This window comes from Myotis nattereri, assembly GCF_964212035.1.
Source record: "Myotis nattereri genome assembly, chromosome: 8".
Lineage (NCBI taxonomy): Eukaryota > Metazoa > Chordata > Mammalia > Chiroptera > Vespertilionidae > Myotis > Myotis nattereri.
The window spans coordinates 69744946-69769078 of record NC_138083.1 but is presented as its reverse complement, the minus strand read 5'-3'; the positions used below and the strand labels follow the sequence as shown (position 1 = coordinate 69769078).

The following is a 24133-nucleotide window of genomic DNA, read 5'->3' as shown; positions in this document are numbered from 1 at the left end:
CAGGCGCCTTAGAATATTTCCTCAGTTCTCACCATCACTCTTGGGGGTAACAATTTCAATCCCATTGACAGACATGGGAACAAGGAGTAATTTGCGCACAATCACTCTAGGACTGGAAGCATTTTAATCTTTGCGTTTTCTTACATGCACTTGGAAAATGGTACTGGTCTGTGCTCTGTACCACAGAGGGCTGGTTTTAGGGTTGTTGTTTTTGTGGTTTGTTTGTTTGTTTGTTTGTTTAAGGAGCAGAGGCAGAGAGTGTGGGGGCACAGGCTGGGCAGGCAGAGGCCTGCTCTGCGCCGAGGTCCTGGCTGATACCCTCTCTTCTTCCTACCTAATGCAGGAGGGAGATGAAATCCAGGCGAAACTCACCTCTCCGCCCCCACCCCGTCCATTTAGGGGCTCAGTTACTGCCTCCTGCTTCCTCGCCAACTCCCCGCCCAGTTCCAACAGCTTTTCCGTCAGGTTTGGGGGCACCACGAGATAGGTATGGCCAGAGAGCGAAGCGTTTGACCCGCAGCGGAATGGAGGGGGCGCAGACTTGCGCAGACCCCAGGGGTTCCCCTGGAGCCCCCTCCCTTCCCGCAGCCGGCAGAAGGAGCCGTCTGTTCTGGCTGAATAAACAAGGAGGGGGAAGCGGTGCCCAGGCCCCTGCCCCCCAGCCCGACCCCCGCACAATGCGCCTTTCTCGGAGGAGACGCCACTCGGGCGCCGCAGGAGCGCGCTCCGTCTGGCCTCCCCTCCCCCTGGCGGCGTAGCAAGACCCACAAACCGACCCCGAGGAAACCAGATTTTTTTTTTTTTTAAGAAAAAGAAAACAAGCAAACAAAAAAAGAAATCCAACAAAGAACTGAGAGCAGAGAAGCAAGCGGCAGAGCGTGCGGACCCAGCACGCGTCCCCGGCCTCCGCAGTCAGGCTTGTGATCCCGGCGAGGCCAGCTCAGCGCTGGGAACCCGCCAGCCCCTGGTCCCCGACAGTCCGAGCCCAAGGGGCTCAGGCTCAGTCCCGCCCTGGCGCCCCGATGGCTCAAGAGGGGGCATTGTCCTTGGGGCCTCACCCCTGCCCGGTCCGGGCCACCGCGGGCCTCACATATGGGTGGCCAGCTGGTTCTCCAGATCCTCCAGGCGCGCCGTCAGCTGGGCGAGTGAACGGTTAAGGAAACCCGCGGGGATCGAGGGGGTCCCGTCCCCTTCACTCCAGCCGGCGCCCCCAACTCAAAGGATATGGTTCTGAGTAAGACTCTCGAGCGCCCCCAGCGTGCGGCCCTGGAACTCCACGAGGCTTTCGCACTCACAGGGACTCCGAAGCTCTGTCCCGGCGCTGATGCCCTCCTCTGCCAGCCAGGGACAGAGAGTCAGGGGAATGAGAATCTGCAGGACCAGGGGTCCCTGGCCAAGGCCCTGTGCTCTGCCTCCACCCAGCCTGTGGCTGAGTGTATGGGCCTTGGGTTCAAACAGACCTGGGATGAGTCCAGCTACATACTAGTAGCTGTGAGATATTGGAAACCTCACTCAACCTTTCTAAGCCTCGTTTCCCCATCTGTAAAAAGGGATACGAGAAAATCTATTCATTCGCTGGTACTGAGGATTCTATCATTTGTGTGTGTGTATACACACCTTAGAAGAGTGTTTCTCAAAACTCGATGCTCAGAATCACCCGGAGATCTTGTTAAAATAAAATAGCGGCAAGAGTTCACAGCCGCACTCTCCAAGTGAAACTTTATGCAGCGATGACATGTTCCATATCTGCCCTGTCCTGTGTGGTGGCCACAAGCCACGTGTGGCTATTTAACACCTGAAATATGGCTTTGTGTGACTACAGAACTAATTTTTTACTTTAATTGTAATTAATTTAAATTAAGTGGGCACATGTCCCTGGTGGCTACCTTATTGGGAGCGCAGATCCAGAGCACTGCCTGACACAGTAAATACCTGACAGAGTATTTCAACTAGACCAGCGGTTCTCCAAGTGTCTGGGGAGAGGAAGCATCAGCGTCATCTGGGAATTTATTAGAAATGCAAATTATCAGGCTCTACCTGGCTCAGAAACACTGCAGTGGGAGCCCAGCAATCTGTGTTTTAACTGAACCTCTAGGTGAGTCTGACGCAATAAGTGCCTTATAATTAAATTTGGCCCCCATTTTTCTTAGCTACATAGAAAATAATGGTGAATTTGACAACGGATGGTACCTTGGATTCATTGACGTTCTGTAAACATGTGGCATTTTTAATGACAGCACAATGCCTGGGCCTCCAATAAAGAATTGCTGTTATGATTTTAAAGGTTACTTCTTAGTCTTGTATGCATCCTTAGCAAACTGCTGTATGTCATCCATTAATGGCCTTGGTGACTGTCCCACAAAGACTCCTAACTTTGCAGATGAGGAAATCCAGGTGGGGTGGGAAGGATCTGCCCAGAGTCATACAGCCAATTGGTGAAGGGCCTCAACTCCAGATCCCAGATTTCTCTTAGGATTCTAGAGCTGGAGGCAACCTTGGGTAGCCAGCACCCTCCCCTGTTACATAAGGGAAGTTGAGGTATGGGTGGGGATTAAGTGTCTTCTCCAATGTCACACTGTGTGGGACATGAGAGCCAGGACAGGAAGGGCCCTGAAGGAGCAGCTATCCGGTGCCTCCCCAATGTGCTGGCTAATTATTAGAATTAGCCTGGGGGTGTATGTATGCATGTGTATATGCATATACATACACATACACACATATACGTATGTATCCACCTATATGTATGTCTATACAGCTGACCCTTGAACAAAGCAAGGATTAGAAACTCTGACCCACTGCATAGTTGAAAATCTGCAGATCACTTAAGTCAGCCCTCTGCATATGCGGATTCGTTGACCTATGAACAACATGGATTTGAACTGAGCGAGTCTACTTACAGGCATACATTTTATCCACATATAAGTGGACCCATGCAGTTCTGTGTGTGTGTGTGTGAGAGAGAGAGAGAGAGAGAGAGAGAGAGAGAGAGAGAGATTCCCTAGGCCCAGCCTAGCTCTCCTGAACCTCGCTCTGGAGGTAGGGCCTGGAAATCTGAAAGAAGAGTCACATCTTAGGCCTGGGTTAGAGTCTAAAGACTCTATGGTAAAAGCTACCCCCAAAATCTCCTGTATAGCCTCTAAAGTACAGTTCACAAGGTTCAACAGCTCTCTTCTCCTCCTTCACAGCATTTTTTCAGCTGAACACCATGAAGTACAGATTGCATTTATGGGCTACATTGTTCAAACGAAAATACATAGCTTTGTGTACTTGAAACACTCCGTCCTGCCACTTTGCCAAGTCTGTAGAATTGAATTCCAAGTTAATGAACTATAGAAACGCCGGTTGGCATTCCTCTGAGAAATTTGCCCCAATCATTCTGAACACCCACTAGTTTGGGGGACAGGTCTAGCCTAGTCTAGTGCTTCTTAAACTTTAACATACCTACAAACGCATTTGGTTCAAGTGCAAAATCTAATTCATTTGGCCTGGAGAGAGTTGGAAATGCTGTTCTAACAAGCTCCCCAGCGAGGGCCCTGCTGCTGGTCCCGGGCCACACTTCGAGTAAAGAGGCTCTGTCTAGTGAGGCCCACGCCCTGGCTGTAACTCTAGGAGGAGATGGGGGTGAACAGTAAGGGGAGATATCAGAGGTTAGGCAAAGAGAGAAGGGGAGGGGCCGAGCCAGACGTGCTCACCCGGGCAGATGCTGCCTTTGAGGTTCTCCAGCAGGTGCGTCATGGTGCTGAAGTCAGGGGAGTAGGACACGTGCAGCTCTGCGGGCTCGGAGGCGATCTCGCGCAGCTCCTCCTCCACCGCCTTGCCCACGCCCACGGCGTACATGACGATGCCTACGGAGGGTACAGGGGGCGCCCTAGACCTCAGGAAAGTCACCTCCCCGCGTCCAACCCAACCACACGCCAGCGCGCCTCGCGCCAAGCCCACCTTCCTCCTTGGCGCGCGCAGCCCACACTGAGATGTCATCCTGGGAGCGGCCATCGGTGAAGACCAGGCCCACGCGAGGTACATTGAGGACGCGGGGCCGCGCGCCCTGCGCCTCGGAGAAGCTGTGTTCCACCATGTGGCGCAGCGCCAGCCCAGTCATGGTACCGCGCTCCATGTACTCCACAGCCAGGACCGCCTGCTTCACCTCAGCCGCGGTGCCATAGCGGCCCAGAGGGAACTCTGTGCGCACTCGGCTGGAGAACTGCACCATCCCCACACGCGTGCCCTCGGGGGACACGTCCAGGAAGTCCACGATCTGGTTCACAAAACGCTTCACCAGCTCGAAGTTCTGAGGACGCACGCTCTTGGAGCCATCGACCAGCAGAACCAGATCCACGTGGCCCTCCCGGCACCCTAGGCAGTGAGGAGAAGGTCTTGGATGGAGAGACCAGAATCTTGGCTGGCAGCAGCCATCTACCCAGCTCGTCACTCATTCATTCTATAACAGACACCATGTGTGAGGGCCTTCCGGGGCCAGGCACTGGCATGATGTATGGTTATTATAATTATCAGCATCGTTACAACCTTTGCCATTTACTGAGCGCTGAGCACAACAAACCAGGCAATATGCTAAAAGCATCTTAACAATAACAATAATAATAATAATACCCACAACTACAATCGTTAGTCTTTATTGATCATCTGCTATGTACCAGACAGAATCCTAAACACTTTACCAGTATTAACAATACAAAATAAAAACAAAAACATTATTATTTGACATCGTACATGACGATGCTTACTGTGTGTCAGGCACTGGGCTAGGAGCTTTATATGTTGTTTCTCAATCTTCCCAATAACCTTGGGGATTATCCCCATTTTCTGTAACTCGAGGTTCTGAAGTATAAAGTGTTTTGCTCTGGATTCCATAGCCAGAGTTTGAAACTAGATCTGTCTGGCCCCAAACCCATGCTCCTAAGCACTCTGCAATGTTGACTCCCCTGTTCTGAGCCAGGGACTTTGCTAGTCTTGAAGGTATTTCAATAATAAATGTAACATAATCCTGGTCCATAAGGAAATTAGGACAGAGCAGAGCAGTCAGACGTGCCCTATGTAACAGCAGAGAGCCTGAGGTAAGAATAATTCATTCTTCCTGGACTTGGTGAGGAAGGCTGCATGGAGGTGGTGACAGTTGACTTGGTCTTCAAAGAAGAGTGGGACTTCTCCAAGGCATGGAGGGACATTCTAGATGGCGGGGGCAGAATATGCCCAGGCATGGAAGTTCTTGACATATTTGGGGATAGACAGGCCAGTCTGGCTAAAGTGTTCAAATGTGGCAGGAGACAGGTTTATGGGGTTGGCTGAAGCTAGACTGTGATGAGCTAAGGAAATCGTTTCAAAAATGTGACCACAACCCACAGTAAAAACAACAACAACCATAATAATAAATCATGATGTACTACATATGCTCAATTAAAATTACGTTTCATGAAATATTTATTCTTTCTACATGCTGTAAATTCTATTTTTTCTTTCTTTCATGTTAATACTGGTTGTAACTCCCTAATTTGATTTCATTATCCACAAATGTGGTTGTACCTCCCATTTGAAAAACTCAGGGGTAAGGCATTTGATCTTTATTCTGTAGGCACTGGTGAGCCACAGATGGCTTTTGAGCGAGGGAAGAATGTGATCAAATACAGGAGTGGGCAAAAGTAGGTTATAGTTGTTTGTATGGAAAATAATACAATAATCAACAAATAATAATACAAGAATAAACTTTGTGTTTCACGTACTCACAACTGTAATCTTACTTTTGCCCACCCATGTATGTATTTTTTAAAAATTAACCTTGGCCGGCCAGTGTTGCTCAGTGGTTGAGGGTCGATCGATGAACCAGGAGGTCACCATTCCATTCCTAGTCAGGGCACATGCCTGGATTGTGGGCTCGATCCCTAGTACAGGGCGTGCAGGAGGCAGCCAATCAATAATTCTCTCTCATCATTGATGTTTCTATCACTCTTTCTAAAATCAATAAGAATATATTGGCAACAGGGTAAAGAATTGAAGAGAAAGAGATAGAGGCAGAGCATGGCACACCCTCCAATGCCATCACCACCACCTACACTCACACATTCACACCACACCCACACCAAAGTCAAGGGTGCTCAGAACGTGAGCAGTGGGGCAGGGACAGACAGTGTCCCCTCCCACCCATAACTCACGGTTGCAGCTCTTGCCATCTGCCTGGAGTTGCCGTCCATCAGGGCACAGGCAGCGGTAGGTGAGGCCGTCACTCACACACTGGAACTCACACCCATGGTCTATGCCATTGCAAAGGTCCCGAGCTGGAAGGAGAGAAAGGTCGGGATAAGTCAGGGTGGACTCCACTAGCTAAGACCTTTTGCCCCTCTGCACAAGCCAGGAGACCCCTCCTCACCATGACAGCTCCTCCCATCAGGTAGCAACTCGTGGCCTTCTCTGCAGCGGCACCTTGGCCCACCAAGGGTGCTAACACACTCATGCTGGCAGCTGTGGTTCCCAAAGCTGCAGTGATCAATGACTGGTGGGAAGGGAAAGGCAGTAAGATATCGCTTCTGATTGGAGCCATTAGAGACCTCAATCCAGGGTACTAATGTGTGTGAGGGGGGCAGGCGGGGGGGGGGGGGGGGGTGTTGCTCAACCCTGCAGCTCCTCTGGTCCTGCTGGAGTACAAAGCCAGCTCTGAGTCAACAGAAATAGGAACCTGGGGAACTGACACAGTGGTGCTCACAGCCATGCGTTTCTTCAGTGCACAGGTCAATGGCTGAGGAAGAGGGGAGGCTGGCATATATTTTGGGGGCTGCACTTCTCAGCCCTGACAGCACAGCTTTTAAAAAATACCCACGCCCCAACCAGCTGGCACGGCTCAGTGGCTGAGTGTCCCCCTATGAACCAGGAGGTCGATTCATGGTCAGGGCACATGCCCAGGTTGCAGGCTTGATTTCCAGTGTGGGATGTGCAGGAGGCAGCTGATCAATGATTCTCTCTCATCATTGATGTTTCTATCTCTCTATCCTTTTCCCTACTTCTCTGATGCCTGTACTGCAATTCCCAACTATCCTGATTTAATTAACCTGGGGTGGTAACCAGGCATCTGTGATTCCTATATGCACAGGCCTCCTTGCTCTGGGCCAGGTGGCCCTACCAGCTCAAGACCCAGATGCATCCCGGAGTGTGCCTTACTAAGCCAGGATTAAGACCGAGAATCCACAGCTGTGGAAGACAGGGCCCCTTCCCTGAAGATGCTCACTGACTAATGCGGGAGGACTAGATCCTGCCACTTCACCCATCTGAGCCTCCATTTCCCCACCTGCAAAATGAGGAAACAATGGAAGAGAGCCATTGCTTTTTCCAACTTCCTTCTGGGGAAGGTGAGCTATTGCCCTGCTGCGTATCTTGATGGCTTAGATGTGCAAAGATGGCCTGGCGCTGCACTGAGGAATAAGGGCTGGAGAGAGGTGAGTTATCCTGCATAAAAAAAAAAGTGCGAGTTTGGGGTTTCTAGAAAAGAGGGGGAAGTGGAGAGAGGAAGAAGAACAAGATAAATCGTGTGAAGATGGGTGGCTGTGTGGGTTGAGAATGCCAGTAAAAAAATCCCTTGCAGTGGGTGACCGAGGGCTTTCAGGGTCAAGGGTGCTTAGTATTCAATTATTTATAAAATGGATGTTTCAGGGGACATCTGTAATACTTTCAGCAATAAAGATTTTTGAAAAAGGATGTTTCCTTTGGTGTGTGTACTGGTATGTTTGGCTTTACTGAGATGTAATTCACACCTGTGTCCACCCCATCTTTAGTGAAATGGGCATATGCACACACACTTACAAGTACACACACATGTTGTTGTGTGCACAAGTGTGTGAACCAAGGAAGAGGCTGATTTATGCGCATGGAACAAGGACAGCATGTGTGGGGTTGAGAAATTGAGAGAGGATCCAAAAACTGATTGAATTCTGCAGAAGCTCAGAGTGAGAGGGGGCCACAGAATGTAAGCACTTGGGGAATTCCCGGAGATCTGGGGTGGGGAGGGGTTGGGATGTTCATGGGTCATCACATGGGGTTTCAAACCAGTTTTGTCAAAGTTCTAGAAACAAGAAACCCCCAGCGGACATTATGGGGATCACATGACCTCATTTTCCAGGTTGTGGTGAGGGTGGGAGATAATGTATGCAGTGCTCCAAGCACAATGTCTGATATTAACTTGGCACTCAGCACATGGTATCTGTCATTAAGATGAAAGGAGTGGACACAGATACACATGAAAAGGAAAGTCCCAATTGTACAAGCAAAGGCATTGTGTGTCGTGGCTTTTCCGGAGGCAAAAGTAAAGAACCCGGCCTTGAAAGATTTGCAGGTGCAGGGAGGAGCAGGAGGAGAGCCCAGGTGAGCAGCCCAGGGGACATGCAGAAGCAGGAAATGACAGCATGTACGTGGCAGGGGAGGTGGTGTATGGCGACCATAAGGGAAGACTCCAACAGTGTCTAAGTTACAGAAACTGTAAAGACGTGCCTGTGAGAAGACACAAACACACTTGGGGGGTGTATTGGAGCCAGGCAGGAGACGGGAGGATGCAGAAAGCACGCTTAATTGCGGGGTCACGGTTCCTAGCTGTGGTCACATCAAGGACTTGTGTGGCTCCAGGCATGCCTTCCCTTTCTCAGACCTATAAAGCGAGGGAGCCGGACTTTACTTCCAAAGACCTTTCCAAGCCCTGACCGGTTTGGCTCAGTGGATAGAGCGTCAGCCTACAGACTCAAAGACCTTTCCAAACGCATTGCGCTGATGCTGGGGCAATTGGGGAGTGAGGGCAGGGGGCGCTCGGAAGGCTCAGGATGGCAGGGCCGGAATAGTTCTCACCCAAACAGCCCTTGTGATCTGCAGCTAGCTGGTAGCCGGGGTTGCAGGTGCAGTGGAAGGTGCCAGGGGAACTGACACATTGGTGCTGGCAGCCGTGTCCCCCCTCAGCACACAGGTTCTTTCCTGAGGACACACAAGAGTAGAACAGCAGGGGACAGATGGGCAGAACCCTCCAACAGGAGACCGCTGGGCGGGGTCAAAGGCAGGAACCATGATCAGGTTTGGACTTAGGTGGGATATGATTCACTCGAGAAGGGCCGATCTGAGTGGGAAGGAAGGCTTCGGGAAAGAACAGGGCCTGTTCACAGCCCCTGTGAATAGGCTCAGAAGAGGGAGGCTGGGCTATCTGTGTAACGGGCTGGGGCAGGACTATGCTGGTAGAGGCGGAGAGGCGCTGAATCCAGGTGGGCGGAGTCACCCAGGTGTGACGCAAACAGCTCTATCAGCTTGGGGGAGGAGCTAAGGTGCGAGAAGGCGGGGCCATGCCTGTGTGGGCGAGACATGACTCTTTGGAGTGGGTCCTGGGCCCTCATCTTTGAGGGGCGGCGCTTCCAGTGTTGAGGGGCGGTGTTGGAGTTGGACACGAAGCCTGTGGTAAACCACAGCTCATCCTACTTGGAGAGAGCGCCAAACGTGGCTCCTGGTGGGTGAAGCCGAAGCAAGAGTGGCCAGAGCTGGCCTGTGACACAGCGTGGCTGCGCGGCTGCGTGAGGCCTCGGGCGCCTCCGCTCTCTGGTGGGCGGGGCCCCGCCTGGTGGGGGGGGGGGGGGTGCACTGGGGCAGGAATGGGAATGGAGGCACATTGAGCCTCGCTCCAGCGCTCCGCAACTCACCACACAGCCGGCCCTGGAACTGCAGGCCAAACTCCTGGATCAGGTCGAAGGACTCGACCAGGAAGACGTGCTCGTCCAGAGGGGGCGAGGCCATGGCGCGCAGGGAGCCCACGTCGGCGCGCTGCACCCCCACCGCATAGATCTCGATGCCGCGGGCGCGCGCCTGCGCCGCCACCTCCGCCACCCGATCCTGGGGCCGCCCGTCGGTCACGATCACAGCGACTCGCGGCACGCGCGCCTCCAGCGGGCGCGCGCCTTCGGCCACGCTGAAGGCCACATTCATGGCGTATTGGATGGCCAGCCCCGTCATGGTGCCCTGCGCCAGGGGCACCAAAGCGCGGATGGCGCGCTCCATGTCCTCGAGGCGCGAGAAGGCTCCGAGCCGGAAGACGCTCTGCACTTGACTCGAATACTGGATCACGCCGACGCGCGTGGCGTTGGGCCCCACGTCCAAGCGGCGGAGGAGGCCCACCAGGAACTGCCGCATGGTCTCGAACTCGAAGGGACGCACGCTGCGCGAGCTGTCAATCACAAACACCAAGTCCAGGGGTCCAGTGCGGCACCTGGGACCTGCGAGGAGACCAGGAAGGACTTTCCTAGGTCAGCGAAGCCTCCTTTCCGAGGAGATCCCCAGGGAAAACCAGGGCGGAATGGCACCCTCCCTGCATAACAGCGCCCACACTTAACTACCCTGGCAACTGCACGGTAGATGCCTTCACTCGCCCAGCATGTGTGAGGGCCTGGGCTGGGAGATTTCACCAGTCCTCTATCCCACAGCTCTGAGGGCCATTTCGAGGAGGCATTACCGCTTTGGGAGAGGGAGAGGGAACGTCGCAACTCAAATGCCTGTAGGAGCCAGGCGGGCAACATAAATGAGTGAGCCGGTGGGGTAGGATGGCGGGCACCCAGAGAGCCCGTATCCCTCCTAGAGTGGGCAGCTGCAGCCAAAATTGCATGCAGCCATGCAGATCCGTGTTAGCAGATCTTCGGATTTTTAAAGGGAAGTCCCAAATACGGATTTTTATGTGAAATCTCTTGATTTTTTTCAATTAGCTCTGAAAAATTTAACACCAAATGGGCATTCTGCATGAGCCCCATCTTGTTATCTCTAAGCCGCATCCTACAGATGAGGAGACTGAGGCCCAGAGAGGTGAAAGGGTGAATTCAAACCCAGCCTGCTGTGTGTGGGAGGGGTGGGGGTGCGGGTGGGGGCGCTCCAAAGTCTGGCTTTTCTCTCCCAGCAGGCCTAGCTGGCTGCAGACAGAAAACCTGCTTCTGTCCCTCTCCCCTCGCTGTCAGGACTGGGCCCCTGCTCACCTTGGAACTGGAGCTGGGTTTCCCAGGGCTGGAGAAGGAGCAGCAATATGGGCAGTGGTGAGCATGGGAGGCCCCTCATGGCACTTGGGGGACAGGAAACGGGGTGTCAGAGCCTGGAGGGGGGAAAGGAAATGGCAAAACAATAGTATCTGCAGAACCCTCATTCTGGGTGAGGGGCACTTGGAGGCGTAGGAGGGTCCTGGGTTTATTTTACTAATCTCTCTACTTTCGTGTATCTTTTCACAATAATTAATTTTCGTTACAGTGAGATTGCTGAATTCCTTGTGCCAGGCACAATGTTAACCGCTTCTCACGCATTGTGGCATGTAGCCCTCTCAACAATTCTATGAGACACGCTGTTTCTGTTCCATTGTACAGATTAGGAAACAGGCTCAAAGAATTTGAGCGCCGGAACCCAAAGTCTCACAAGAAAGTGGCTGCGCCGGGAGACAATCCTACACCCAGGGGACTGGTAGCGACTGTTCCACGCACGCCCTCGCTTCCCGGGGAGGAAAACCTCTGCAGAAGGAAGCCATTCCCCCCGCGGGTCCCCTTCCCATCCCTGTACAAGGCGCCTCTGTGTGGCTGTCCTTCACACACACACACACCACACACACACTCTCACACACACACACGCTCACACACATACTCATACACACAATCACACGCGCGCGCGCGCGCACACACAATCTCGCTCACACACACACACGCTCACACGCACAATCACGCACACACACACACACACACACACACACACACGCTCACACACTCAGCCACACACCGCGCCACCGCAGGCCTCCGGGAGCGCTGAGCGCTCGGGTTGAGAGTAAGGGGCGGGCACTGCGTGGCCAGAACCCACCGCGCACTTGAACTCCAGGCTTAGTGCCTGACTCCCCTCCAGCTCTCAGGAGAAGCCGCCAGGGGGCGCCTCCCGGGCCTGGCTTCGTTGGCTCGGTGGCCGTGGGAAGCCCACATCTGCCCCGCAGGTGCCCCTGCCCAGAGCAAACAGCGGGCCGGGAGCCCGGGGCCTTGAGATAAGGCGGGGGTAGGCTATATCCGGCATGAGTGCCGGGGAGCAGGAGCGCGCAGGGTTCTGAGGGCGGCGGCACGGGGCGCACCCAGAGGGCTGTGAGGGAGCAGAACGCGGCCATGGACCCTGTGGGGGCAGCAGGTGAGCGTTTACCCTCCCGAGGCCCTTCACGAGGCCCCTCGAGCATCACGAGAAAGACTCCCATTGTACAGATGGGGAAAATGAGGCCCAAGAAGGCTGCCCGCGGAGCTGCAAAGGAACCTGGGACTCCTTGTTCCCCTTCTTCCTTTTGAGTTGCCTGGCAACCTGGTGTCTAGGAGCCACCGGACCTCTTTTCTTTGCATTCACTCCCTCTGCTCTGTACCCTCTCCCGCGCCCCCGCTGAGGCTGCGTTGGCCATTTTTCTATTGCTGTCTCTTGGTAGGGGGGCCAGCCGCCCCTAACCCAACCGCAGCCCCGCCCCTTCCCCCAGTCCGTGAATGGGCCTATTCTGAGCAAGGTCGGTGCCGCCGCTCACTCCAGGCGGCTTCCCGTCCCGGATCCTCTCCGCCTCCGCCTTCAGGCCGGTGGAGGAACAAAAATCCGTCTGGCAGAGACCGTCACGGAGGGTGACTAAGCCAGATGTGCCAGCTGCTGGAGGTGGGAAAGCGTGGAATGCTTCCTCTAGCTTGGGCCACAGCTGAGGCCAGCATCCCGCCTCCCCACCCCCCAGAGCAGGGGCGTTTTAAAGGCACAAGAGCCACCTCCCATCCTTTCCTACTTTCAGAAGCCTCCAGGCCCCCCAGTCTCGATTCAGGCCGCCCTTATCCTGCTCTTGGCGTGAGCAAACACCTCACCTGGCATCCTACTGTGACCCAGGAGCCCTAGAAAATCAAAACAGCGCTGCCTCCAAGTTCATCACCTTTCCAACCCCCTCCTTCCACAAAGGAAGGAACTAGGTCCAGAGACACTGGTGTCTCTCCCAAAGCCACACAGCAACGTGGGGACAAGGCTGAGCTAGAACCCAGAGCTCCTTGGAGGGGTGACTGAGTCCTGCGTTAAAATGAACGATTTGGAGATGCCTTTCGGGTGGGGAGAGCGGGCTCCAGGGGGAGGAGTGCTGTGAATAATTCCTCAAGAGCTGGCTGAAGGGCGAGCACCTTGAGGAGGTTCCAGGAGGTTCCCGAGGGGAGGAGAGTAGGGGAAACGTCCCCTCCCTTTTTGGTGGACTTGCTGGTGTGGACTCAACTTGGAAAGGGCCCCACGGAGGTGGGAAGGGCACTGCGGGTCAAGGGCGGACACAATAGGGGTGCAGCCGCGGCTGAGAGCGGTCGCCTGGTCGGGCTGGTGGCCTGCTCCCCGCAGAACCCCCAGGCCCTCTGACTCACCTGAACCTGCGAGACGACTCGGAGGCGCGGCCGCAGAGCGGAGCCGACGGGCGGGGCCTCGCGGGCGGCTGGAGCAGGTAGGGCGCGGGCGGCTGGAGCAGGTAGGGCGCGGGCGGCTGGAGCAGGTAGGGCGCGGGCGGCGTGCCCGAGGCGGGGACAGCCAGGCAGCTGCCGCGGGCGCCGGCGGCGGCGCATTTAACCCGGGCGGCGGGTGGGGAGGGGAGCGCGGGCTGCGACCCTCCCACTGGCAGGGCGATCCCCTCGCTCCGAGGGCGGGGCGGGGCCTGAGCGGCGCCCCCGGCTCCAGCCCCCGAGGGAGCCGCCGACGCGGCCCGCAGGCCCGGAATTCGGTGCCGCGGGAGGCTGGGCGGCCGCCCCTCCGCAGCCGGAATGCGTTGGAGGCCTCGGGCCACTTCCCCGGGGGAGCCCCAAGGGTGGAGCGGGGCTTGGCCGGGCCGCCATTTGCCTGGCCCCGCTTCCGAGGGCGCGGCCGGCTCTTGCCCTCCGCTGCCCCCTCCAGGGGTGAGGAGAGGCCCTGGACGCGGGTCCTGCGAAGAGGGCAAAGGGTTCCGAACAGCCTTGGTTCATGGCTCTGCCCGGCCTCACTGGTCGTCCCTCAAATCTCTGCCACCACGGACTCCGTCACACGTTCTCTGCAATTTCTTAAGTCTTGGGCCCACCCACCCTCACCCACCCTCACCCACCCACACCCACCCACCCTCACCCACCCACACCCACCCACACCCCCCCACCCTCACCCACCCTCACCCACCCTCATCCACTCTCACCCACCCTCACCTACCCTCACCCACCCACCCTCACCCACCCTCACCCACCCTCATCCACCCTCACCTACCCTCACACACCTTCACCCACCTTCACCCACCCTCACCTACCCTCATCCACCTCCACCCACCCTCACCCACCCACACCCCCCCCTCACCCACCCTCATCCACCCTCACCCACCCTCATCCACTCTCACCCACCCTCACCCACCCTCACCCACCCACCCTCACCCACCCTCACCCACCCTCATCCACCCTCACCTACCCTCACACACCTTCACCCACCTTCACCCACCCTCACCTACCCTCATCCACCTCCACCCACCCTCACCCACCCTCACCCATTAGAACTTGCAGGCTGAGAAGCCATCAGGCCCTAGGCTCAGCCTGGCCCCCTCCACATGGCAATGGAGGCCCTGCAATCAAGGAAAAGTACAACTGAGACAGTAACAGGCCTCTGCTCTGCGGAGGAAGGAGGGAGGGTTATTCTGACCAGGGAAAAATGGAAATGCTCTCCTCCCCCAATCCCAGGATACTGGGAACACGGGTTGGGGCCCTTCAGCCTTTGCAGGTGTCTGCCAGCAGGCAAGAGAGCGCTCTGCTCCCTGGGTCCAGCAAAGGCTACTGTCCCCTGGCATCAAGACTTCCCTGGGTGGGTCCCCTCAGGGTGCAGGGAGAGCCAGGCGCCCTCACACAGTCTGCCTCCACCCCAAGGCCAACACAAGTTGGGTCTTTGTGCTGCTGGGCCATCTCCGCAATGCTCCAGGCGTGGAGCCAGCCCAGCAGAGTGGTGCCTGGGTGGTCCCGGTGGGCTCCCTGCAAGCCTCACTGAGAACCGCGCAGCCCAAATATTTAGCTCACGACTTGCATGCGCCCACGAGTGGCCACCACTAGAACTTATTTCATTCAACGTGCGTGCGCTTCGAACTCCATGCCACCTCACCCTTTGCTGCTCCCTGCCGTGGCCTCCCAGGGCATCCCCCGAGCGCACCACTGTCCTGAGGGAAGGCGTACGCCGGTGCTTGCAGCTGCAGTGCGAGCAGACGGTGCGGATCCTGCACGCCAAGGTGGCCCAGAAATCATACGGAAATGAGAAGCGGTAGGTGCCTCATCCGCCCCTCCCAGCTCACTTTGGCATTTGGCCCTGTGCGCACCTCCTGTGAAGCACTTTTGGAACCTGAGGAGGACTGGGGCTCAGCTATTGGCTGATCATGGGCCTTTTCCTTCAGCCACCAATAGTCCCCACTTTGGTCTTAGCAGAACCTCCCTGGGAATCTACAGTCTCCATTCATGCACTCATTCACCCATTCATTCATACTTTCATTCAACAACTAGTAACTGAGTGCTTGCCCTGTGCCCGGCTCTCTGGGCACCGCTGGGCACTGGGCATATAGCTGAACAAGACAAATACAGTCCCTGCTCTCATGACATCTTCATTCTAGTGTCGAAGAGACAGACAATAAAGCCCCCGCAGTCAATGAACAAGATCCCACTGAAAGCTGGAAGGGAATAGATAGTGCAATGTGATAGAAACAGAAGGGAGGGTACTTTTGCTAGAAAGGTCAAGCTAACGTCTGATCTGAGACTTGAATGTGAAAATGGAGCCAGACAGGAGAGAGTCTGGGGAACCGTGTTCCAATGAGGAGAAACAGAAAGTGCACAAACCCTGAGGCAGTACCAACACGGCCTGTTTGAAGTACAAAAGAAGTTCCGTGGCTGCAGTTTGAGAAGCGGGTGGGGATGTAGGAAGTAAGTTGGAGAGGTAAGCAGGGGCCAGGTTATATGAGGACTTTGAGTCTAAACCATTGGAGGGTTTTAAGAAGATGAGTGACATGGTTGGCTCATGGTTTTACAAATAAAGATGTGGAGGTGCCAAGAAGCCAGTGGGTCCTGGGTATGTTTTAAAGGTGGAGTGGAGAAGGCTCGGATGTTCATGGGGTTCACAGTCTTGGAGGAGCCTGGGGAGGGAGGTGGGAAAGGCGGAGGGGGATTCTTTCAGGTTTCTGCTCCCTTTGAGATGCCTACGAGACAGAGCAGGGGAGATAATACACGAGCTCAGCGCTTACATGTCTCCGCAGGTTCTTCTGCCCCCCGCCCTGTGTGTACCTCGCGGGTCCTGGCTGGAGGGTGAAGCCAGTGCCGGGCCAAGGTGAGGACAGACCCCAGGACTGGTCGCCTTCCTCGGTAGGGAACCACGCAGTAGGGATTGGGAGCCGGGCGATTCGCAGACCCAGTCTGGCCGCGCCCTCTGGCGGCGGAAAGTAGGCTTGCCCGGCACCTGAGTTCACCCGGAGTCCTCCCGAGCCCGCGGGCGTCCCTTTCTAGCCCACCCAGCAGGGGAACCGGGGCCCACTGTCTGCGGTTACATGGGACTGGACGGCGCATCCGGCAGCGCCGCCGAGACGCAGAAGTTAAATTTCGAGGAGCAGCCCGACTCCAGGGTGAGTGCATGGGAGGGGGTCCCAGTCCTGCTCCCGCCCTCGCCTCTTCCTTGGGGAGGAGAGCCCATCTCCTCTGCAGAAGCCACGCGACAGGTAGGGAGGGTCCTGGACACCGAGGGTCTGCAAGGAGGGTGCACCGAGAGCTTGGACTAGGTCGCTTCCGTCACGGCCGACGGGGCGGACGTCAGATAACTGGGGGAGCAAGGTTCACCCGAGGCGGACAGCTGGGATGAGCCGGCCCCACCCCCTGAACCCCTAGGAATTCGGTTGCGCCAAGACCCTGTACATCTCAGACGCAGACAAGAGGAAGCACTTCCGGCTGGTGCTGCGGCTGGTGCTCCGAGGGGGCCGGGAGCTGGGCACCTTCCACAGCCGCCTCATCAAGGTCATCTCGAAGCCCTCACAGAAGAAGCAGTCGCTGAAAAACACCGACCGTGAGCGGGGCGGGGCTGGGTCGTAGACGGGGCCGGGAGGTGCCCTCAAATCTTATGGGTGGGAGGGGTTGGGGGGGGGGGGAGACCTGGACTGTAGGGGTGGGGTCAGAGGGGAAGAGGCGGGGTCTGACCCGAGCGGTCTAGCTGACCCAGTGCAGCTGAGCTCTGGGAATAAGTTAGAGAAGCAAGGGCAGAGAGAAGAGGGGACCGACAGACACCCGTCTTGAGTGTGCGAGTTAGGGACGGGGCAGTTGGGGGGCCCTCAAACGGCCAGCAGATACTGAACTAGAGACAGATTAAAAGTGACAATAAAACGACAAGGGAAATTCAGTTAAAAAATATTTACTCAGGGCTTGCTCTATGCCTGGCTCTGTGCTGGGTGCTGGATCCCTATCAGACAAGGGCAAGTGTCTGTCTGGAGGAACACGCCGTCTCGCAGGGAGAGGGGCATGCATAGAGGATCAAAGAAGCAGTGTGAGACAAGTACTGTCCTGGGAGCCAAGTACGGGAGGATTGGAGACTATCAGGGGGGAAAGCCTGGATGACAGTGACACCACTACGCTCGATGGGAGCGGGGAGGGAGGGTTAGCTTTCCTGGAACACATTCCACGCACCAGCCTATTGGATGCTCACTGTGTCCCTGTGAGGTAGGTACTGTCACTGTTCCCATGCTGGAGATGAGGAAAATGAGGTTTGCAACATTCATCCATTCATCTGAGACAAACTTGGGCCTATCCTATTCCAGGTGTCTTGCCCAAGATTGGCCAGCTAGGAAGTGGTCCAGCCAGGATTTGGACTTGTGTCAATGTGACTCCGGAGCTCAGCTCTTACTCCTACACCACACTTCCTGTCTGTTAAGACCCCTGAAGGAGGTCTCAGATCCAGGCAGTGCTCTGGCTGACCCTTGGTATCAGGAAAGGGCCAGGGAGGAGTAGGTGTTATAGTGTGATGGGTGCAGGGCAGATTCTGGAGCCAGGTGGCCTGGCTTTGCATCCTGGCTCTACGCTTTGCTAGCCCAGTGACCTTCAGCAAGTTGCTCTCTTCAGGAGAGATAATATCATCTACCTCCGAGGGCTGTTGAGAGGTTCAAATGAACTAATACCTATAAAGCATTGAAAACAGTACCTGACCCACAGCAAACTTTAGCTATTATTCCGTGGATGGGAACTTGGGCTAAGTGTAAACTGGGCACCTATAGTATGCCTCGCGCTGTGAGGGGAGAGAGGGAGACGACCCAAGGCTTTCTCCCCAGGTGGTCAAAATCTAATCAGAAAACAAACTGTGACTCTTCCTATGTGAGAGACTGGAAGAGGTCAATGTCAAGCCCTGGAAACACTGGACTGCTGTTTCACACCACATGGCCTCTGCTTATGCAGCCGCCCAAGCACTTCTACCTACTTCATGCTCCCCAGCTGAGAGTATACCCTCCTCCAGGAAGCCCTCCTTAACCCCATCCTTACACACCAGACTGAAATTTTACATTTATGTCCCTGTTTTCCCTCTGAGACCGTGAGCTCCTCCAGAGCAAGACTAGATCTAGTTCTCCCTTTGAGGCCCAGCACCCAGCTCAGTGCCCACCACACCTAGTGAGTACTTGGTAACCGTGTACTGAGCTGAAGGATGCCCAGGCAGCAAAAGGGAGCAGGCGCAAGTGCAGAAGCAGGACTAAGGCAGGTACTGGATAAGCAGCTGTGAAATATGAATGTCCACTGTGTCTAGGCTGGTGGGCATATGAGTCAAATGGGCACAGGGGACAGACCAGATGTGTCTGGCATGTCCAAGGGACCCAGCCAGGCCAGGGCACTGATTCCACCTCCCCTCTCAGTGTGCATATCCTCGGGCTCCAAGGTCTCCCTCTTCAACCGCCTGCGCTCCCAGACGGTCTCCACGCGCTACCTCTCCGTGGAGGACGGGGCCTTCGTGGCCAGTGCGCGCCAGTGGGCTGCCTTCACCCTCCACCTGGGTAATTACACCAGCGGGCAGGGGCTGGGCACTTGCATTCATTCGCTTCTTTGATCTTCACCACAACCCTTCAAGGAAGGTAAGCTCCGCCCTTGGAACTGAGGCTTTGAAACACAAAAAGACTTGCCAGGGGTCCCAGTGAGGACCCAAGCCCCTCACTCAGCCCGCCCCAGGGGTCAGACACTGGCGAGGATGGCCACCAATGACCCCCCCAGGAGGAGAATCTCCAACCATACCCACAAGACCCGCCTGCGAATGGGGTGGAGCCAGAGGTGAGAAGGGCAGGGCTTGGAGCAGAAGCTTGGGGCACTCTGAGATCCTCCTCTTCCTCCCTTTCCCCCCTCACCCCCCAGCTGATGACCAGTCCTCCCAGGGGGACTTCCCACCTCGAGAGGGCTATGTCCGCTATGGCTCCCTGGTGCAGCTGGTCTGCACTGTCACCGGCATCACCCTACCTCCAATGGTAAGGGAAGGGAGAGTCTCCAGAGGGTGACCCACGTGGGCAGGGCTGGAGGGTGAGGGCCTGAGGCAGAAAGACACCTATTCAGTTCTCACCCAGGATACTCAGGGCTTTGTGGGGCTGGATAGAGGCAAAGGGCTGGCATGGGGGCGGGGGGGGGGGGTCCGCCAGTGCCCACTTGGCTATTGGAGTAGCAGAAAGCTGGCTGGGAGGGTGGCATCCGGCACCCAAGCACCTGGCTGTCACACTTCCTGCCACCTTTTTGTTGTAGATCATCCGCAAAGTAGCCAAACAGTGTGCACTCCTCGACGTGGACGAGCCCATCTCCCAGCTGCACAAGTGTGCACTCCAGTTTCCTGGGGGCCCTCCTGGAGGCGGCGGCACCTACCTGTGTCTTGCCACAGAGAAGGTGGTGCAGTTCCAGGTGAGGAGTAGAGATTTTCAGCACCAAGCATCTTAGAAAGTCAGAATGCAGAGAACCACACACAGCATGTAAGACCATCATCGTCATAATGAGCTCTACTTCCTCCCAGGGAATGCCAGAGCCAGAGACTATGGAGACAGAATCAGAGAATGTGTAAAAAAAATAACATTACTGAGCAGTACTCCTTCCCAAAGACTATTAGAGGCATAGATGGTTGGAATATAAAATTGTAGACTGTAAGTAAAAACAACAAATAAGAATATTGAGTATTATTGAGCAAAGTCCATTCGAATCATAAGATTGTAAGTCATAGAACTGTAGAATGTTAGGGCACAGCATGGCAGCGTTAAACATAGAATTCTAGAATCCTAACAAAATAGGCCTTCAGAAGGCAGTTCACCCAGCGAACTTATTTAACTCTGGCAGAACTGAGGGGCCTTGTCCAAGCTCCAAGGGCAGGTAAACCGCAGCGCCTGGGGCTGGAACCCAGAACGCGGAAGCCCAGGCCCCGCCAACCAGAGCTCCCGCCCCTCCCCTCGCCCAGGCCTCCCCCTGCCCCAAGGAGGCGAATAGGGCGTTGCTCAACGACAGCTCTTGCTGGACCATCATAGGCACCGAGTCGGTGGAATTCTCCTTCAGCACCAGCCTGGCGTGCACCCGGGAGCCGGTCACCCCGGTGCCCCTCATCAGCACCCTCGAGGTGAATGGGGGGGGGGGGGGCGTAAGGGGACTCTGGCGGGCTGCCTGCGCTGGCGGATGAGGCGCTGGGAGGGAGGGCAGCAGGCCTGTGGCCACCCCTTCCCCCACACCTCCCGGTCCCCCCTCTCCCAGCTGAGTGGCGGGGGTGACGTGGCCACGCTGGAGCTCCACGGTGAGAACTTCCACGCGGGGCTCAAGGTGTGGTTCGGGGACGTGGAGGCCGAGACCATGTACAGGTATGAGCGGGGGAGCCTCCTGGGGCCCCGGGAAGGGGTGAGGAGGGTGCTCGTCATCAGCCCTCCCGGATGTCACCGCAGCCCTACCCCCCGCGCCCCGCCCCAGGAGCCCGCGGTCCCTGGTGTGCGTGGTGCCGGTGGTGGCCGCCTTCGGCAGCGACTGGCGCTGGCTGCGCACACCCATCACGGTGGCGGTGAGCCTGGTGCGCGCCGACGGCCTCTTCTACCCCAGCGCCTTCTCCTTCACCTACACCCCCGAATACAGCGCGCGGCCCGTCCCGCCGGGCGCGCCCCCGCCCGCCACCGACGCCGACGCCGACGCGCTGCTGGAGAGCATTCACCGCGAGTTCACGCGCACCAACTTCCACCTCTTCATCCAGACCTAGGCGCCCAGGCGGCCCCGCCCGGCCCGCGGCCCAATTTGCCGGGTGCGAGGGAAGGCCCAGTCCCAGCAGCCGCAGCGGCTCTCGCCATTGACACCGGCCCTGCGGGTCTCCCCGAGTAGCCGGCTCCTCCTTCGACATCTAGGAAGATGCTCTTTGCCTGCACTCAGAGTGTGGCTCTCCCGCCTTCGTCTCCGTTTCACTCTCTAAATCAATCTGTCTCTCCCTCAGTAACTTTATAGATGTCTGTCTGTGTGCCCTGTCGCTCCATCTTTGTCTTTCTCTGTCTGTGTCTCACATCGTTTCTCACGCCCAGGCCTGGCCTACAGACCCGGGAGCACGGGTCCTGATCAGAGTATGAGATCTGTCGGGAGTGTCAAGTGCCACCTGGAGCCCCCGGTTCTACCCTGGAACACAAAGACCTGCCCTTCCTTGTACTCCCTATGGCTGGAGGCAGGCGCAGTGCCCTTGCCTGTGTTTCCTCTTTGGCTCACGTCTTTAGTGGTTGGGCAGGTGCCGGGGCATTGGGACGGTCTTGCCATCTTAACTATCCACCCAGGCACTTCTCTTGTAGGCCCAATAAGATGCGGTCCTGAGGGTCAGGGGTTACTCTGCTGTGCTAGCAGCCCCCACCCCCCGCCCCAATCCAAGTGAGACTCTAATCTGTATGACCCACCTGCACAAGGAGAGGGGTGCCCAGTGTACTCCCCCCCCCCCCCCCCCGACACAGGAGGAAACACGGTGCCGTGAGCAGACAGCCTGTCCCGTGGGCCCTTTCTAGAGAAGAAGCCAGCAGCCCTGACCCTGTGCCTGCCATGGGGGCCACCTGTCCACTCTGGCAATGAATTACCCCTCCCCCACCCCAAGCAAAGATGCGCCCCAGACACAGAGGGGAACACAGGACACAATAAAACTTTCCCAGGACAACTCCAGACACATCTGAGATCAACTGGGCAGTAACCCAGCTGCCAGAGAAGCTTCTCTGCATGAGGCCCGGAGACCAAGTCACAGGCCGTCCCGGCGCAGCCTGCCCACCCTCTGCCTGTTCTGTGCTCTCCAGGAAAGCAGAAGAACCAGGCAGGGTCCTGACTCGGGCTGCTGGAACCAGGCACACATATCACAGGTGCCAGCGACCTGCACTAGCTCCTCATGGTGCCAAACGGAGAGAACCAGTCTGAAATGTTGGTTCAGGGTTCTCACCTCCCTCCCCCCCCACCCCCGCCTGAACTTTCCTTGAACTCTGAGGAGGGGCTCATTTCCTGCAGAACTTCTCCCCTAGAACATGGAAAGCCCCATGAGAAAGAAGATGCTGACCCTTCCCAAGAGGTTTGCTCTTTAGACTCCCCAGAGCCTCGATCAGCAGGGTGAACCCCCTGTCACAGGGAAGGAGCAGCTTGTTCAAGGCCCCTCGTGGCCGCCGAGAGCGAATCCTGGCCAAGGAATGCAGGGCACGAGTTGAATGGGAAATGTCCCCGACTTGAGTGCACACCTCAGGAGAGCTTGGGCTCCGTGCCTGCGATGGTATTGAAGCAGGAAGCCACTCGAAGGAGGCTAAGAGGAGTTTCGCAGCCCACCACACAGGAAGTTGGGGCTCAAGGGCCCATCCAGCCCTGCCCTCAAGGACTTCCTCTGCCACTCCACAGGCAGGCATGGTGGAAGCCAAGAACCTAGGTTGGCCTGAGAGCCCTGGCCCAGCCATGCAGCTTGCCCCAGGGCACCCTAGAACGCTTGGTCTCACCCGCACACCCCCCTGGAAGTCGATGACCGCAAAGCTCCAGCCCTAGCCTGAGTTCCAGCTGCTGGACTGTCCTTGGAGGTCCTCCTAGCCTGAGCCTGAATCCATGGAACATCAAACTCCCCTCCCTGCCCACCCCTCGCATAGCCCTTCATCTTTTATCTCCTCCCCCTCATCACCCAGTTTCCAAGGTCTAAGGACTGACTCCACCCCTCCTTCCACACTAAAATAGGCTTCCTCCTTTCCTCTCCTGCCACTACCACCCCGTTCTCCAAACCCAGCTCAGATGGCACCACCTCCAAGATTTCCCCAAGGCAGGATCGGCTACACAATGTGTAGGGCCCCGTGCAAAAAAATGTATGCCCCTTGTGCCAAAATTATTCAGGATTTCAAGACAGCGACAGCAGAGCCTGAAATCAAGGCAGGGCCCTGCTAAGCACAAGGCCTATCGTTTACTGGACACGTCACATGACCATAAAGCAGGCCCTGGTTTCAGGCTTTCCACCTTGTGGAACACCTCACTTGGGACCATGTCCCCCTTGGAATAAAGGGCTTTATGTACATTTCAAGTGTCTCCTATAGACTATGAGCTTCAAGTGGAAAGCTCATCGCTGCATATCCTGGAGGGCGCAGTACAATGCTTGATTATTGAGTTGGGCTCAATAAATACCAAATTGCATTCCACTGCATTGGCAGTTATCTGGAGGTTGCAAGTGCAAAGTGAAATCGGCAGGTGGCACTGTTCCCTTCCTGAGAATTGAGTTTGCCTACTGTCAGGGTTCCTCAAGTTAATCTTCACTTTTTCAAGCTCTCAGGACCCGAACCTTCCAGGGTTGAGAAACATTGCTCCCATTCACATTTCCTCCTCATTTTTACAGATGGGGAAACTGAGGCTCTGAGAGAGAAGGCCCATGACGTTCTCAGAGCAGGTTTGAGGACAGAGCCTGATTTGAATCCTATACTACTGATGCTAAGTCTGGTGCTCTGAGGTTCTTTGAATTCTCTACCTAAGAGTATTTAATACTTTTAGTTTGCTTCTAGCTGTAGCGGGGGCGGGGGGGTGGGCGGGTTACAAGGGGCAGAAAGCAGGCGGCAGGGCACATAGTGAGAATAAGGTTAAAAATTTGTTCCAAAATCTCCCAATTGACCAGCTTTCATGCTGCCTGAGGTTCCACCATGAACAAACTAACT

General features: G+C 56.1%; 2 protein-coding genes across 3 annotated transcripts; one reads left to right on the top strand and one right to left on the bottom strand.

Annotated features, from left to right (window-relative positions):
* Nucleotides 1-787: 787 nt before the first annotated feature.
* Nucleotides 788-11098, bottom strand: MATN4 (matrilin 4; the record flags this gene model as incomplete). 2 transcript variants are annotated; one of them, XM_081097518.1, is made up of 9 exons in its annotated part: nt 788-1145; nt 1227-1334; nt 3693-3845; nt 3940-4353; nt 6165-6287; nt 6380-6502; nt 8836-8958; nt 9669-10238; nt 10986-11098. In XM_081097518.1, 9 exons carry the CDS (start codon nt 11062-11064, stop codon nt 1087-1089), a joined length of 1752 nt encoding a protein of 583 aa, XP_080953644.1. In that variant the 3' UTR covers nt 788-1086. The 2 variants fall into 2 exon arrangements, with proteins under 2 accessions (XP_080953644.1, XP_080953645.1); XM_081097519.1 differs by lacking the exons at nt 6380-6502; nt 8836-8958 and having other exon boundaries at nt 944-1146; nt 1228-1334; nt 10986-11064.
* A 1036-nt stretch (nt 11099-12134) lies between these two features.
* RBPJL (recombination signal binding protein for immunoglobulin kappa J region like) lies at nt 12135-22132 on the top strand (the record flags this gene model as incomplete). The annotated part of the gene is made up of 13 exons (XM_081096567.1): nt 12135-12156; nt 12538-12654; nt 13360-13459; nt 15142-15267; nt 16247-16317; nt 16494-16609; nt 16869-17043; nt 18869-19006; nt 19359-19468; nt 19737-19889; nt 20434-20589; nt 20721-20824; nt 20931-22132. 13 exons carry the CDS (start codon nt 12135-12137, stop codon nt 21208-21210), a joined length of 1668 nt encoding a protein of 555 aa, XP_080952693.1. The 3' UTR covers nt 21211-22132.
* Nucleotides 22133-24133: the final 2001 nt, after the last annotated feature.